The sequence below is a fragment of the Sinocyclocheilus anshuiensis genome, unplaced genomic scaffold (assembly GCF_001515605.1).
Source record: "Sinocyclocheilus anshuiensis isolate Anshui unplaced genomic scaffold, SAMN03320099.WGS_v1.1 scaffold770, whole genome shotgun sequence".
Classification (NCBI taxonomy): domain Eukaryota; kingdom Metazoa; phylum Chordata; class Actinopteri; order Cypriniformes; family Cyprinidae; genus Sinocyclocheilus; species Sinocyclocheilus anshuiensis.
The window spans coordinates 66349-84458 of record NW_015544161.1 but is presented as its reverse complement, the minus strand read 5'-3'; the positions used below and the strand labels follow the sequence as shown (position 1 = coordinate 84458).

Genomic DNA, 18110 nt, shown 5'->3' with positions numbered 1-18110 from the left:
GTGAGACACACACTCGGGGTAACATTAACAATAACCGACACCAATGCTCAGACAGACAGGAACTAATATGGGGTGAATAATTAGAGGCAGACAGGTGAGCACAATGACGGTGATTAACTAATGATTAAACGGGCTAAACCAACACAAAGGGAAGAAACCACAACAAACAGTCCACAGGGGCGTTACAGTGTGTTGATATTATTTATCAAAAGATAATCTTACAATACCAGTTTGGTGCTCACATAAATGATGCATAAAACATCTAATAGTGACATTCAGGCTGTTCTTTCAGCCTTATTCTTGCGTTTCTTTAATTCCTCTTTTACTGGTACAAGTCTATTTGTGATTCAAATAAATGTATCAAATAAAAGCTTTTTGTATAGAGCAGAGCAACTCTTGTGCCTCAGGCTTTATCCGGCTGCACTTAGTTCCCCCAGAAGTCTGAATTAACTGAGGGTACTATCTAGGAATGAGTGAATATGTGTGTCTGTGTTCAACAGCGCATAGTCTTCCCTACGGCAGCAGTGGCTCTGTGTCTCACTACTGCCACAGATTGACTGATTAGATTAAGCAAGAAGCTTTCCTGAGATAATCATTCAGCAAGCCATTTCCTCTAGTGGAGACTGTGCTCCTCAAGACCATCCACTGAAGGTCAAATAATTATAGTAAAGGAGAATTTTTGGCATTTCGCTTTGTAATACAGACTTTGCGTTGTTTGGAGTAATTGTATGTGACGGTGAGTCACTCAGTCTCTGAAAGCAGCACCTTGACTGTGCTGGTCGAGGGGCTGCATTTGTCTCGTTGTTGCCGGAATGGACATGTAAAACAAATCTGTGAGTATTTCTCCATCTGTTTTATGATAATGAATTGAAGTACGTTGACTATCATGTTTTGTTTAGTTTAGTGCTTAAGTCTTTAAAATCATTGTTTTAGTCATTTGTTTGGAAAGTCAAGTTTTCTTCTGTAACTGGGAAATAAAAGACTTATTTGATGCAGATAAAAAAGGTAAAGGTAAAACTCCAATAGTTTTGTGAGCAAACATTTAATGATCAAAGAAAAAAGCGGTGCTTTAAAGTCTTAAAAATGCTAATTTATTCAAGATGACCCAAACATGTTTTGTTGTCCATGACCTTTGAGAGGGCTTTAGATGTCACTTCAAACAGCCTTTGAATCTCAACATAATTTACAATTATAAAAAATCCTAGATTTCATTGCTGATTTTGGTGAAAATTGTTTATTTGTTTTTTTTTTCAATCCAGGGTTATTATAATTACCTAAAACTAAAGATAAAATATTGAACTAAATGACCATTAGAAAAACTGCCTTTACAGCTAACTGAAATAAATTTAATATGAAGCACTGAAATTACTAGAACTAAACTAAAACTGAAATATTGTTAAAATAAATGTATTTTAACTAATTGTAGAGATCCGAAGTGGTTATCTGATTCTCCGGTTGGGTTATGGAGCAGAGGAGACAGGTACCTGGGAGCCCAGAATGAAACAGACACAAGTGGTGCAGTTCAATCTAAGTTCAGTTTTATTGGTTATTTGATGCGTATATATAGAGTCAAGCAGAAGTGAAATATTGAGCAATGAGAATGTAGCAAGAGCTAAAATATCCTAATATGGCAGTGGTATGTCTTATGACCACTGAGTAATGTCTATGCCCAAAAATATAGCAAGCGCAGCAAGACACAGCAGGCACAGGATCTCACAAATATTAATAATAAACAATATTAATATAACACTGGTTCAATCATTTGTTCATTCAATTACACTTTCTTTCGAATACCCTCTAAAACGTTATTTCCCACTCTATTTTTTTTCGAACACAACTTTTGAATCATGTCTGTTGTCTTTGGCAGGTCTCTCTTCTAGACGAGACGCTGGTTTTATGTAACAGAACTAATTTTAGCATTCCATTCTTTAAGCAGACGTAACGGATCTTTCCACTCATGGGCCATTACAAAAGCCAACTGTCACTTTGCATACCTATCAACATCATCTTTAACCAGTGACATACGGTTTGATGTGACTTCCTTTGTTGATTGACAGTGGTATCACTTGATCTGGCAGAAGTGACAGTCCATGAATAATCACATTTATTTGGCTTCAAGTGATAAATGGTTATATAAGCTGACATGGGAATGATAGAGCATGTAATGAACTTGCTTTCATTTTTTTGTTTTAGATGTAACTTGGTGCAAACCTGATGATTTGACCTCCTGTTACTCTGATCAACCTAAGATGAGAGAAAATACACCAGAAAATCAAATGGAAATGGCATTTGAATTACATCTGGTGTGTCATCAGAAGAGTCGGTTTTTGCGTCCCTGAGGAATTAAGGCTGGATATTGTCACTGCTTACCTCAGGGGAAGCCACTTCTCCTCCATTTTTTGGTGCACTTCAGCGGGACTATGGCCAAAAACTCATTCCGTAGGTCGAAATACAAGACAGAGGCCAATCATGATGGAGATTTTGGCTGCACACTCAAAGAACTTAGATCACTCATGGAACTCAGAGGGACAGATGGATTACAAAGGATTCGGGATTGCTATGGAGATGTTCAGGGACTCTGTTCCAGGTTAAAATCATCACCAATAGATGGTAAATATTTCCTTTGCTACCAATGTTAATGTTTATGCATTAAATGACATTGATAAAATGCACTGTTCTTTTATCACCAAAATTAATTAAAAAAAAAAATGGCTAAAAATTTATATTTAGTTAAATTGGAAAATTTATAGAATTTGCCATTTTGGCCAATAGGTTGATAATTATTTTCAGATAATTATTTTCAGACTGTAGCCGATAACTAATAAATAGTCAATATTGAATTTAAATCAATTCAAAATAAAACACTAAAACCATCAGTCATTTTAAATGTTAAAAGTGAATTTAAGCACCACAACATTATAAACATGGATATTAGTTTTAAGATTTGCTTAAGACTGCATTTAATAGTGTATAAAATTGTGTACTTTTAAACATTAACTATAGGTGAGCTTAACTGACCATAAAGGTAATCTAAATATAAAAACTGAGGAAATAAGCATGCACAATTAAATATCCAATATCAAGTAATACCAATGCATTTGAAAAATCTCTAATATCGGCCAGTTACCAAGATGGTACCTATATATCATGCATTCCTACAAAAAAATTAAAACAACTTTCAGCTTTGCTGAGCCTCAGTTCTTATTTTACCAAATGGTTTAGTGACGCTGAGGCTGGTTTAGCCTGGTGGTTATAGATCTGAGCTGAGCAAAGGTTGTATGTTCAAACTTCATGGGGGATGATCCATGACCTCTCACCATTTCAGCCTTGAGCAAGGCACTTAACCTCAGGCTCTTCCTGGAAGACTGTCTCCGTAACAAGTGCAGCGTAATCGCTTTGGATAACTGTGTGAGCTAAATAACTAATTAGCAATTAGAAGTTTCAGACATCTTTTTCCATGTGCTTTTTCCTTTCCCCATTAGCACTGTAGCTTTCATCAAGGACCATATTTTAGCTTTAAAATACTCTCTCAGAATTGCCCTTTGACAGTGGAGCAATAATGACATATAATGAGGTACATAGTTTGTCTGCATGATCCAGTTGAAAGGCTGTGTCTTTAAGAAGAAGTTGTACCACTTTATACAGTCGCTAATCTGTTAGCATATCTATTTTTGACCATATTATGAAGGATTTCCATCAAGCAAATGTAGTTTACCTGGATATATTCCATTTTTCAAGTCTAACTCTTGTCTACAGCATATCATTTTGCATTATCATTATGTCACTTTAAAATAAGTTCCATGTATTTACATTAGTTAACATGAACTAACTATGAAAAATACTTCTAAAGCATTTATTAATCTTAGTCAATGATTATTTCAACTAATACATTATTAAAATCAAAGCATTAATGCATTAACTAACGTTAACTAATGGTACATTTTATTATGAAGTGTTACCATTATTTTAAACTATTGACAGCCCTAATAATTTCAGTTATTATTTCTGGTTTATATCTTTTTCTGAATCATTCCAAGTGACCCTGGTTAGGAATGAAAGCTACAATGAATAATATGACCAATATTTTAGAAGGTTTATTACATTTCTAACTACATTACAGTTATAATGTGTCAATCAGCTGACAAAAGATGTTTAACCGCCTGACATTATTGCCTTTCTTGTTACTTTCTTTCTTACTTATTGCCTTTCTTGTTACTTAGGTTATCAAAGTGACCATCATGTCGTCTTGGATTTTACAGTTCCACTTTTTGCTTATTTCACCTTTTTATTCATCTCCTTCTGTGCTTCTAGTTTAGACTAATCTGTCTTTATATTTTTTCAACGAGATCAACTCCAATCATTTGTCTAACATGATCAGCTTATGCTTCCCTTGATAATTCCAGGAAATATGTTTACACTCTCCTCGTGTGATTCTTTCATTTAAGATTTTTTATGTGTATTATAAATACACAATCTGTCTGTTATGAAAGAGTCCTATCTCTTGTTAAAATCAGACCTTGATTATTGCTTTTTATGTCCTATTTACCTTGTCATCCATCGATATTTTCCAGTTCGATATGCATTGGCTTACCACTCCGCACTGACATGTTTAGCTGTGTCATGAGCCATAACAGACTGTTGTAGTTGTGACAGGTGGGACCAGATCAATTTACCTCATGTAATCCCACTCACCTTAAACCGAGGCAGGCTCTTCATTGCTCCGCTTCACGCTAATTTCACTGGCCGATGCTCTGCTGCATGGGGTTTACGTTCATTTTTGCCCTTGCCAACAGTGGCTAAACCTTTGAGGGGGCAGAGGACTAGCGTTTTGTAATTGAGCAAGGGAAGGAAGAGAGGGATTACACTGTGTTAGCGTTCAGGCTGTGCTCTTGCTTGCGTGGGGAGTTGAAATATTGATATTTTGTGGAATCCATTATATTTAAAATGAAAAGCAAAGTAAAAACCCTCTCTAAATCCAATTCAATTTCTCAAGTGTTTTAAAATTCAACTTGATCCATCTGTCATTTTTTGAATATGTTATTTAAATCATCAGTATGTTTTCCCTGTACTATTTCAAAATGTGTTTTTAAATGTGCAGTTGCAAACTCTGTACTTATAGATACGCCATAAGGATATTTAGGTCATCTAAACGTCATATGTAATTGAAACATGGTCATTAATAATTATCTTGAGTGACCCACCAGAAATCTTTGTACAATCCGGAGGTGTTAAATTATGCTGTTAGATATCTTGACTGTAATGGTATATCTTATTTTTATATGGTGTAATAAAAATGGTATAATATTTTTTCAACCAGAACAGTAAGCTTATTTGATATGGTAAAAAGGCAAAAAAAAAAAGTTACATATTTGTTGTTATTTGCTTTTTGCTCCATTTTATGACAGTAATCTTAATAATTTTTATAATCGATACTTTAATATGTTCTGTAATGGTCATGTGATACACTGAATTTTTTTTTTTTTTTTAAATAAAACAGATTATTGGAGTAATGATCAATGTGTTACTTGCTGTTTGTTTCTATACCAAATATCTTAATGTTTATTCTGCTCTTTCTCTTTGTTTAGGGTTAAGTGGTCATTCTGATGACATTTCAAGAAGAAAAGAAGAATTTGGAAAGAATTTTATACCTCCTAAAAAGCCAAAAACATTCCTTCAGCTAGTGTGGGAAGCATTGCAGGATGTGACTCTAATTATTTTGGAAGTTGCAGCCATAATATCTTTAGGCCTTTCCTTCTATAAACCTCCTAATGCAGAGAGAGAATGTGAGTATCATAGGGATTTTAAGCTCACTATGAATAATATACCTCTGTTTCTCTTGCTCAGTGGTGCTGTTGAATAACAATGAATTTGAAATTGTAACATATCCTGAAGGTGACGTAGTGCTATTATGTATTCAGCTCACTCAGGGCCTCTGTTTTTAGGGGGAAAAAATACTTTTACCTGAGCCCTGCTGTGCATTTAGCCATAAAATCCTGCAAATCATGTTATTTTGTGTTTGCAATTGCACAGTCCTTCACTTCCTTCACACCCTGCTTACCCTGCTTGTAAATGCAACTATGCACCTCAAATATCCCATTAACATTTTAGACATATATTGTTCAAGTGTTTTGGGGTTGGAAAGATTTTTTAAATGTTTTTGAAGGAAGCTTCAAAAACGTATGCTCACCAAGGCTGCATTTATATAAAAAATACAGTAAAAGCAATACTATTGTAAAATATTATTACAACTTAAAATAACTGTTTTGTGTGTTAAGATATTTAAAAATGTAATTTATTCATGTGATGTTAAAGCTGAATTTCAGCAGCCATTACTCCAGTCTTCAGTGTCACATGATCATTTTAATATGCTGATCTGCTGCTCAAGAAACATTTCTTTTATTATCAATGTTGAAAACAGTTGTGCTGCTTAATATTTTTGTGAAAACTGATAAGTTTTTTCAGAATTCTTTGATGAATAGAAAGTTCATAAGAACAGCAATTATTTGAAATAGAAATAATTTGTAACATAAATGTCTACTATCACTTTTGATCAATTTAATGCATCCTTGCTGAATAAAAGTACTATGAAAGTACTAAAAAAAAGAATCTTACTGACCACAAACTTTTGAACAGAAGTGTGTATATATGTAATCTTATATATAATATAAGACTTATACACACAAATTGCTGTAGCAGCTATTTCTTACAATGACTTTCTCATTGGCGCAGTCTGTGGTAGAGCGGCTGGAGGAGTTGAGGACGAGGGTGAGGCAGAGGCGGGCTGGATTGAGGGTGCTGCCATCCTCTTGTCTGTCATTTGCGTGGTTCTTGTCACAGCCTTTAATGACTGGAGTAAGGAAAAGCAATTCCGTGGACTGCAGAGCCGCATTGAACAAGAGCAGAAGTTCACTGTGCTCCGAGCCGGTCAAGTCATTCAGATTCCTGTGGCCGAGATTGTGGTTGGAGACATTGCACAAGTAAAATATGGTAAAATTATAAGATTAAGATGCTTTTAATATATTAAACAATTAAGAATTAGGCTTGACATATTTCTTTAAACTCATATGCTGTTAAATGGAAATGTTTAAAGAATGGTTATGCAGCTCTTGCCATAGACAGACAGTTTATGGTGACCATATCTGTCAAGCTTCAAAAAAGGACAAAAAAAATCTATACTGAGAAAAAAAATGGTGTAGGATTTACTTTCACTTTTTCCATTTAATTGTAGCAAATAAACAAATAAGCTTCAAGTAAGCAAATAAACATGACATTTTAAGGTAGAAAGACTGAAATAGTATTTGAGTCTTGTGTAACATTAATGAACACAACACACCATCTTTTAAATTCTGCATGTGAATGTGCTAGATTAAAGATTCAAGGCAAGTCAAGAATTAAACTGCTTTTTTAGTTCTTTCATTGGTGTTTTTCCTTTTTGGAGCTTGACAGTCATGGAATGAACTGTTGTTGTTTGGAAAATAGCTGTATGAAGATAAATGACAAAATTATCTTTTATCTTGGCTTAACTATTATTTAAAAAAATAATGTTAAAGCATATAAAATAGTTTTTTAGTTTTTGCTTTTTTAGTTGCCATTTGCTGTGCTCAATTGAAAACCTCTCTTTTGGCTTGCTATGCAAACATCTGCCAATTGTGTCTCAGACGACGCCATCTGTCCTTTGCTTTGTGCTTGCAGGTGACCTCCTTCCTGCTGACGGTGTACTAATCCAAAGCAACGTTCTAAAAATTGACGAGAGCTCCCTCACTGGAGAGTCGGACCATGTGAAAAAAACTGTGGACAAAGACCCCATGCTTCTTTCAGGTTTTGCCTCTGCTTTTTTTTAAAAAAGTGACAATAATAGTAGCAATCTAAAGGTCAAGACTGATGCAGTTTTGCCATTGTCATACTTACAGTACCTGGTTACGTGCCCATTTTTGCCCTGTTTGCTCAGGCACGCATGTGATGGAGGGTTCCGGAAAAATGCTGGTCACAGCAGTGGGGGTGAACTCTCAGACGGGAATCATCTTCACTCTCCTCGGAGGCAGAGATGATGATGATGATGACGATGAGGAGAAAAAAGGAGAGAGGGAGAGGAAAAAGAGGGAGAATGAGGAGAAAAAGCGGGAGAAAGAAGAGAAAAAGAAAGAAATGGAGAGGAAGAAGAAGGAGAAGAAAGAAAAAAAGAAAAGTATGTTCCTTAAGATGGGTTTCTGAAACGCATTTCCAAAAGAATTCCTCAAGTATCCATTCAGTTCTAACCAAGTTTGGGTTTTCACTCCAAATTAAACTATTAGTAAATATGCTAACTATTTGAAATGCATTGCTTTGGCCAGGGACTAGATACGTCATTTTAAACATACTCGACAAGGATACTGCAAGAGTCACATCATTTCCAAATGATCAGTATCTATAGAAATCACAGATATCTGATTGATCCATGTCACTTTTTTTAACAGCCAAAAAGCCAGATGCAACAGATAAAAAGAAAGGTGTGTATTAGCACATATGCTGTAACCGTATATCATAGAGTTTCCTTTAGATCAGTGATTCTCAACTGGTGGGTCGTGATGTAAAAATGGGTCACTGTTGTCATGGCTAAAAAAATGTTAAATGCAAATAATAATATGCAGCTAAACATATAATTGGGCATTGCTTCCTGTATCTTTTATTGGTGAATCAACACCAAACGTGGACCAAAAGCAGTTGGTTTTGTGCAAATTCATCTGCTACTTGGATAAATCTAATCAAATTATTCAGGTGTCATACTCTCATTGTCAGAAAACATGAACAAACTATGCAAATGCAACAAAATATGAACCAGACTGCTTCATGGGTTCATGTGCACTTAAGATACATGGTTTGTGTTGGCCACAATTTTTTTTCCCGCAAAAACCCATCTAAATTTAAGAGTAATTTTCAAACCAAATTTGACATTTTCCCTATTCAACCTGTTATATTAATAATTTTGTACATTGATGGGCTTATGTAGTTCATTATTATATTAACACATTTCAGTATTTGATATTAAGTTAATTTTTTGTTACTTTTGTATGACAAAACTAGTTGAGAACCACTGCAGGAACATTACATGAAATAGCAGTCAGTGACATAGTTCAGTCAGTAGTTGATCTTTCAACTAATCATTGTGTGTCTTTCTTTCTTCATGTATTGAGTGTACAAGTTGTGAGAATGTCCTGTGAACATATGGTTGAATCTAGTAGGTAACTGTGCTCTTTTCATACTGATTAGCAGTAAGAAGATTAGGGCCTACAGCTCTGCTTTTTCCTCTTGTCCACATACAAACACATACAGGCAGACACATGCTGTAAATCTCCAGTGCATTTCCTCTTCTTTTTCTCTGCACATGGTTTTAAACAGTTTTTAAGTCTTCTGAAACAACACTTCACAACATAAATAAGAAGTCAGAGTTGGAGTTGTCGCCATTTAGCACAAATATTTTGACATACACAAGCATTCAAAAGTTTGTGGTGACATTGTTTGAAAGTGACTAACAAAATGTTAAATGTTGCAAAAAATTTCTGAAAAAAGTATCACTGTTTTTTTTTATTTAATATAATATACTGTTAAGCAATATAAAGCAAAATATTAAGTTTTCAGCAATGACAATAATGATTTCTGGGTCATGTGACATTGAAGACTGGAGTAATTGCTGCTAAAAATTCAACTTTCCATCACAGAAATAAATAATTTTAAAATATATAAAAATAGAAAACAGTTATTTAAATTGTAATAATATTTCACAATATTACTCTTTTTATTTTGATCAAATAAATGCAGTCTTGGTGAGCATAAGAGACTTCTTTCGAAAACATTAGTCTTACTGACCCCAAACCTTTAAACAGTAGTGTATTGCATTCTGGTGTTCATTTGGGCAATATGACTTAAAATTCTGCTTGCAACATTTCTGACAGCCTAATAAACACTTTAAAAAAGTGAACATGCAGTAGTTACAATAAGAAGGTATTTTGTAATGTAATGATGTTGGGTTGATTCAGTGATATTAAATCATATTTTGACATAAAACTCATTTAAAAGTGCATTTTATGTTACATGACAAACCATTTTTTGGTAAACATTTTTTTTAACAGTTTGATACATGCAATATCATAACCATTTTACAGGACAACATTTATAAAACCGATTATAAGTACATTTAAATTAGATTTATTTTAACATCGCTGGTTTCTGCCTTATTCAGAGAAGGATGGAGGCACAGTGGAGATGGAGCCCCTCAACCGTGATGATGGAACAGAAGAAGAGCCGAAAAAAAACAAGATTCCAAAGAAAGAGAAATCGGTACTTCAAGGGAAGCTTACCAAACTAGCGGTACAAATTGGGAAAGCAGGTAAAAAAATAATAATAATAAAATAAAATAAATAAACATTTTACAGTGTGCAGAACTTTTTCTTTTTGGTCCACTTCATTTGTTTTTCCTTGTATTAAAACTCCAAGAAAGACTTTTAAATGGCTATGTGATGTTCATGTGTGTGTGTTTTTTCCAGGGCTCTTCATGTCAGCCATCACAGTCCTCATTCTTGTGGTGCTCTTTTTGGTGGACACTTTCTGGATTCAGGGGCTTCCCTGGATTAAAGACTGCACTCCTATCTACATCCAGTTCTTTGTCAAGTTCTTCATCATCGGCGTCACTGTGCTGGTTGTTGCCGTGCCTGAGGGTTTACCGCTTGCTGTCACTATTTCATTGGCCTATTCTGTGAAAGTATGTGGTCTGACTTTTTTTTGCAGAAGTTTCATGAGAAACTTGTACATACAAAAGTTGTAAAATCATCTATGTAGTAAAATCATCTGTCATTCCCTGTAGAAAATGATGAAGGACAACAACCTGGTGAGGCATCTGGACGCTTGCGAGACGATGGGAAATGCCACTGCAATTTGCTCTGATAAAACAGGCACCCTAACCATGAACAGAATGACGGTGGTTCAGGTGTATATTGGAGACAGACACTACAAGAAGGTCCCGGAGCCTGATCTGATTCCTGGCAACATCATGAATCTTCTCGTCACAGGCATCAGTGTCAACTGTGCATATACTTCAAAAATAATGGTAACAAACTATATTTTGCCTGAATGTGTACTTTTAAATATACAGAGGCTCCAAAAAAACTGTGACCACAAAATAAATTTTTTTTGGTTACATAGAACTCAGCATAAAAAATTTAAGTGAAGAGTTCATATATTTTTAAATATAATAGATCAAATATATATTTAATTTCTTCAATTTATGTCAGAATTTGTCATTATTTCAAATTCATGTTTGTTTGAAGATTATTTATTTGAATATTTCTTTAAATAAGTTATTATCATTTATTTAAAGATAAATCAATGTGGTTTCAGACTTTTGGACCACACTGTATTTAAACTTTTTTAGTCATCATTTAATGTGATTTATTTTTATTTTTATTTATTTTTAGACTAGACTTGGTTTCATGATTTTGATGAACCCTTTTTTCTGTCTAGCCTGCTGAGAAAGAGGGCGGTCTGCCCCGTCAAGTTGGGAACAAAACTGAATGTGCCTTGCTAGGGTTTACCACTGGATTACGAAAAGATTACCAAGCCATTCGCAATGAATATCCTGAGGAAAAAATGTACAAAGTATACACCTTCAACTCAGTCAGGAAATCCATGAGCACAGTCCTAAAAAATCGAGATGGAAGTTACTGTATGTTCAGCAAAGGAGCATCAGAAATCCTCCTGAAGAAGTAAGTACGCATTTAATATTTCAGGTGATTTGTTATTTGCTAGATAATAATACAGGTGGTATTATTATGGTGAAGGATGTTCTCGTTCAATAGAGCACTTCATTGGTCAAAAAATCTTTATAGTTCAGGTTGAGTCATCAATATTTTAGTCCAGTTTTCCTGGGTAAATAGACCATTTAAAAGTTTGAAAACACTAAAGATGCTGTTACATTAGCAAAATCTCACTGACAAAGAAGGTCTTTTGTCCACTCTCAGTAATATAGTGATGCACAAAGCACCAGTCACACAGAAGTCACTTTCAAACCAAGCACCTTTCTGTTGGTCAACGCACCATATTCACAGGAGAATTGAATGTGAAATCTGCATGGTTCAAAGTTTAAATATGAATGTGAGACTACATACTTGTATCATTAACTTTCCAAAAAGTTATAATACTTTCATAATATTTCATATTTCCCCAGGTGCTGTCAAGTCCTGACAGCTAATGGTGAAGCCAAAGTCTTCAGGCCCATTGATCGGGATGACATAGTGAAAAAGGTGATTGAGCCCATGGCCTCTGAGGGTTTGAGGACCATCTGCCTCGCTTACAGGGACTTCCTTGTTTCGGACGGGGAGCCTGTTTGGGATAATGAGGCAGATATCCTGACTGGACTTACCTGCATTTGTGTGGTGGGCATTGAAGATCCTGTTCGGCCAGAGGTAACTGCTCACTTGACCATTAATAACCCTCCTATTCTATCCACTTTACATGGAAAATATGCATTTGACAGTGAAAACATGCTGAAGTGCTCATTACTATTAGTCAGCATGTGTTTGTTGACACCTAACCCCGGGTGGTATAATCGCCACAGGTCCCTGATGCTATTAAGAAGTGCCAGCAAGCAGGCATCACTGTGCGCATGGTCACAGGGGATAACATTAACACCGCTCAAGCTATTGCAACCAAGTGCGGCATTCTCCATATAGGCGATGACTTCCTTTGCCTTGAAGGCAAAGAGTTCAACAGACGAATACACAATGAACTTGGAGAGGTGAGGTGGTCAAAATAAAAAATGGATCAGTTTTTATTCAAATGAAAGGTTGATATTAAAGGCCTCATCATATTTTCAGATTGAGCAAGAGCGGCTGGACAAGATCTGGCCCAAACTGCGTGTACTTGCGAGATCTTCTCCAACTGATAAGCATACATTGGTCAAAGGTAATGAGTTTTAAAAAGCACTGTTGTTAAAATTGTGGTGACTATTACAGTCTGACTGCAAATAAAATGTTTTGCTGTCTCTTTAAGGTATAATTGATAGCACCATCGTAGAACAGAGACAAGTAGTTGCTGTCACTGGAGACGGAACCAACGATGGTCCTGCGCTAAAAAAAGCTGATGTTGGATTTGCAATGGTAGGACTTTTCAGAATTGAAAAACTTGCTTGTACATCACTATAATAGACCTAACAATCGCAAATGAATATTAAAGTTACAAAAAATAAATAAATGAAAAAAGAAAAGAATCTAGCTATGTTTCAATCCAAGTTGCACATTTAATCTGAATAGACTTTGGTCAGGGTAGTGGCATATTTAATTTTTGACAGGAATGAAAATGAGGCTGTGAGGGTTAGAAGTACAGTGTTTTCAGGGGATTTGTAATGTACTGTAGTTTAACCGATTGTTCAGCTGACACATCATCTTTACAAAGAAACTTTCACTAGAACAGCTTTAAAAGTTGTGAGTTTTGAAATGTACACAGTCTAGTACTTCTGGTATCCCTCACAGCCTTATTTTCATCTGCATAACCGCATGACATTAACTGCATGACATTAAAACACATTTGTGACCCTGGACCACAAAACCAATCTTAAGTCACTGGGGTATATTTGTAGCAATAGCCAAAAAACATTGTATGGGTCAAAATGATCGATTTTTCTATTATGCCAAAAATCATTAGGATATTAAGTAAAGATCCTGTTCCATGAAGATATTTTTTTAATTTCCTACCGTAAATATATCAAAACTTCATTTTTGATTAGTAATATGCATTGCTAAGAACTTCATTTGGACAACTTTAAAGGCAATTTTCTCAATATTTATATTTTTTTTACACCCTCAGATTCCAGATTTTCAAATAGTTGTATCTCGGCCAAATATTGTCCTGTCATAACAAACATACATCAATGGAAAGCTTATTTATTCAGCTTTCAGATGATGTATACATCTCATTTTCAAAAATTTGACCCTTATGACTGGTTTTGTGGTCCAGGGTCACATTTAAGTCATAATGTTAAGAAATGTGCATTGTGCAATAAAGAAATACTCCAAAAAAGTTTAATTATAACTTTATATCAGTAAGTCTTAAGTGATATGTCGATAAATATGTTAATGGATTTGAAGTATACTTACTAAAACTGAAATTAGTGTAGGATTTACTTTGAAGCAAATATCACTAATGGATTGCTAGTCAATTTCACAATTAATTACAAAGAAATGGCAAGTAACACATTGAAATTTTGCTGACCACCGGTAAATGTTACTGTGCATTTAATGTTTCCATCATGCATTTTAATGCAATATTCCAAAATTAGCATGAATGAACTTGGAAAGTTAATGAAATTTGACAGTGACGTGTCATGATCTGTTTTTAGGGCATTGCTGGTACAGATGTGGCCAAAGAGGCATCAGACATTATCCTGACTGACGATAACTTCAGCAGCATAGTGAAGGCAGTGATGTGGGGGAGGAACGTCTATGACAGTATCTCAAAGTTCCTCCAGTTTCAGCTGACGGTCAATGTGGTGGCTGTCATTGTGGCGTTTACTGGAGCCTGTATCACACAGGTCAGACTTCTGCTTCCTCTTTTTCCTGTGCTCAATGCCACCTCATTCTTTCTATTAAATGTTTTGCTTTGTCCAACTCTTCGCATAGGACTCCCCTCTCAAAGCTGTACAGATGCTGTGGGTGAATTTAATTATGGACACATTTGCATCACTAGCACTGGCGACAGAGCCTCCCACTGAGGCTTTACTGTTGCGCAAACCGTATGGTCGTAACAAGCCCCTTATTTCTCGCACCATGATGAAGAACATCCTCGGACATGCTGTATATCAGCTAACCATCATCTTCACGCTGCTGTTTGCCGGTAAGCACCACCCAAAATATCTAGAGTAGGGTTTACCAAATGGTGGTTTGCGAACCCCTGGGGGTTTGTGAGGGATTTGAAAGTTGATGAACGCAACGTGCGCTAAGTTCACTAGGTTCATTTTATTTACACATTCGCATAATTTCCAACATTTTTGTGGGCAGAGGTTTACAACGTTTTAGCAGAATTCTGCCAAAATAAAAACTCATTTAAATATTTAAAGTTTGAAGGTTTGAATGTTTGAAAGTGATTAATTTAATATATAAATATTAGTATTGTAACTATTGTATTGTAAAATAAAATTATTAAAAGGATCAAATATTAATTTTTATTTAACTGTACAATTGCATTTTACAACAGTAATGTTTCTGTCTTCCTTTTTGTAATAAGTTACACAAACATATCATAATTATTATTATTGTTATTATTAATATTATTATTATTATTAGATTGAGTTTCTAAAATGCCAGTTTGAATGTAATGTGGACTGAGACATTATCACAACTAAAAGAAGCTTGAGTCTACTTTAAAGGGATAGTTCACCCAAAAATAAAAATTCTGTAGTATGGAAAAAAAAATAAAAATAATACTATGGAAGTCAATGGGGACCAGCAACTGTTTGGTTACCAAGATTCTGGAAAATATCTTCTTTGGTGTTCAGCAGAATAAAGAAATTCATACAGGTTTGTAACAACTTGAGGGTGAGTAAATTATGAGAGAAGTTTCATTTTTGGGTGAACTATCCCTTTAAAGTACAGCTGCAAAATAAAACACTTTCCTAAAAAAGATTAAATATGACATCAATATCTTCCCAAATGCATGCTAAGCTCACAGCACATGCAGAAATGAAGTTCACTGCATTCACTGTGAACTGAGCCATTCTGAGACGTGGAAAACACCTGATCACAAGCTGATTACGTGAGTAAAGTGTGCACATCGGTTTGAAACACGCAGCACTAACAGGCTTGATAAGGGGATTAAGGTATCTTGCGCTTTCGGCCGCCACAGTCTAGTTAATGAATAGGAAACACTGACTTTTCAAGTAAATCAAGTACATATTTAAGTAAATATTTTACATCCAAGGGGTTTGGCTGACAAAAAATGTTTGGGAAACCCTGATTTGGAGCATCCAGTCAGAGTACACCAGCTATTATATCTCTGATTTATTTCATTTTTTTTCACAGGTGAGCAGATCTTTGACATTGACAGCGGCAGGAACACTCCTCTTCACGCTCCTCCTTCAGAGCACTACACCATTGTCTTTAACACATTTGTGATGATGCAGCTTTTTAATGAGATTAACGCTCGAAAGATCCACGGCGAGAGAAACGTTTTCGAGGGCATCTTCAATAACATGATCTTCTGCTCCATCGTATTCGCGACCTTTGTTATCCAGGTACGTCACATTGTAATCTCTATTAGCCTGTGTCAATTATCAACAATTGTTCTGAATCCCAACATGGTTTTGTTTTTTAGTTCCTAATCGTGCAATTTGGAGGGAAGCCTTTTAGCTGTGTAGGTCTCTCTGTTGAGCAGTGGCTGTGGTGTGTCTTCCTTGGCTTTGGCTCTCTTCTCTGGGGGCAGGTATAGGCCTTGAAAAGCATTTGAACTCTTTTTGAAATGATGCACTGGATGATGTATTGTTTTTCTCACCTCCGGCCCACAGTTGATTTCCACAATTCCCACAAGTCGCCTGAAGTTCCTGATGACAGCGGGTCATGGCACTCAGAAGGAGGAGATCCCTGAGGATGAGCTGGAGGAGATGGAAGACCTGGATGAAATCGACCACGCTGAAATGGAGCTGAAAAGGGGGCAGGTTCTGTGGTGCAGGGGTCTCAACAGAATTCAAACACAGGTACTCAATGAGGTTTCTTTCATTTCATACCTTACATCCCAAGTTTGATTTGATTTTTATAAATAAAAAAAAAATTATATATGAAGGTGACATTAAACGTGTCTTTTGGACTTTTTCTCATGTCTTTTGCTATTTTTTAAATGTTTTAAATGTATAGATTTTGTCCCAGGCCCAGTTTATCAATTTGAAAATATAAGTCCATCATAATAATAGTGAGAGTGCATGCTAAACTATAATTTAAACAAAAATCAGATTTTATTACATCAGGTAAATGCAGCCTTGGTAAGCATTAGTATTCACTTATTGCCAAAATTCTAAATGGTTGAATGTTACTGACCTCTTATTTCCATTTGGTTTTGATGCTCTTTCTTCAGATCCGTGTGGTTAATGCTTTCCGGGATTTCATGTCCCCTTACGAAGGCCTGGAGACGCCAGAGTCTCGCAGTTCCATTCACAATTTCATGAGCCACCCAGAGTTCCGTATTGAGGATTCAGAGCCAGCCATCCCTCTCATCGATGACACAGACCCTGAGGAGGATGCACCTACTATACGAAACACAGCTCCTTCCCCACTGCCTCCAGTTTTATCCCCTAATCAGAACAACAATGCAAGCGACAATAGAGGCTTCCATCAGCACAAAGATATAGCCAAAACTATCCTTTCTCCGACTCCTGGAAGCCCAATGCACAGTCTGGAAACCTCTCTATAATCTGCTACCACCCTATGTCAGACCACGTCAACAACCGAGGACACATTAAGGACATGGTCAAGGCTTCTGAGCCTTTGATAGTGAACTGGAAAAGCAGCAAAACTTGTTTTACTTGTTTTTTAAATGTGTTTCATGGGGGTTTGTTTCATTCTTTTCGTATTTGGCCTGCACACCCTGAAAGTGAATGGTTTGGGGAATTAACGGTGTTGCTCAAATGTTCAAATTCTTTCCACTTATGTTTTGCTCATTCAATTATTTTGATATAAGGTGTTTTGGCTGTTCATATACTGTAGGTAAAAATGTTTGAGCAGTTTTTGGACAAGTTCTTATTTTGGATGCAAAAGGTTCACATGTAGTTGCTGCTCTGTTTAATTGTGAGCAAACACTTTTTGAAGGTGCACTATTTGCCTCTAAATCAGTTTTTATTTTGATTTTTAGAAAGCTAGGAAAAGATGCAATGCCTCTACATTTTTAAAGGGGTACGGTTCAGTGTTGCCAAGTCCGCGGTTTTCCCGCGAATTGGGCTACTCTAACACTGTTTCCGCGGGTAGTTTTTCATGTCCGCGGGTTTAAGCGGCCACAAGAACGTGATATTTAGCCCCTAAAATGCGAATTTTACCAGGGTAACCCAGCCATAAAACGCGATTTTTACCGGGGGACCCCCCTCGAAACGCAATTTGGCTAGT

General features: G+C 35.8%; 1 protein-coding gene across 1 annotated transcript; it reads left to right on the top strand.

Annotated features, from left to right (window-relative positions):
- The first annotated feature begins 587 nt into the window (after positions 1–587).
- Positions 588–18001, top strand: LOC107695608 (plasma membrane calcium-transporting ATPase 1-like). The gene is made up of 20 exons (XM_016495612.1): positions 588–833; positions 2194–2610; positions 5586–5783; positions 6730–6987; positions 7693–7818; positions 7949–8185; positions 10217–10363; positions 10521–10735; positions 10838–11080; positions 11494–11735; positions 12197–12434; positions 12587–12766; positions 12846–12933; positions 13021–13127; positions 14366–14557; positions 14646–14859; positions 16044–16255; positions 16336–16443; positions 16526–16714; positions 17089–18001. The coding sequence occupies exons 2-20, from the start codon at positions 2421–2423 to the stop codon at positions 17422–17424; spliced, it is 3720 nt and encodes a 1239-aa protein (XP_016351098.1). The 5' UTR covers positions 588–833; positions 2194–2420; the 3' UTR covers positions 17425–18001.
- The last annotated feature ends 109 nt before the right edge of the window (positions 18002–18110 follow it).

Coding starts and splice junctions, on each gene's coding strand:
- LOC107695608 (XM_016495612.1), top strand. CDS start 2,421: ATGGCCAAAAACTCATTCCGTAGGTCGAAATACAAGACAGAGGCCAAT. Junction 13,128..14,365: donor CTGATGTTGGATTTGCAATG/GTAGGACTTTTC, acceptor ATCTGTTTTTAG/GGCATTGCTGGTACAGATGT. Junction 16,256..16,335: donor TCGCGACCTTTGTTATCCAG/GTACGTCACATT, acceptor TTTGTTTTTTAG/TTCCTAATCGTGCAATTTGG.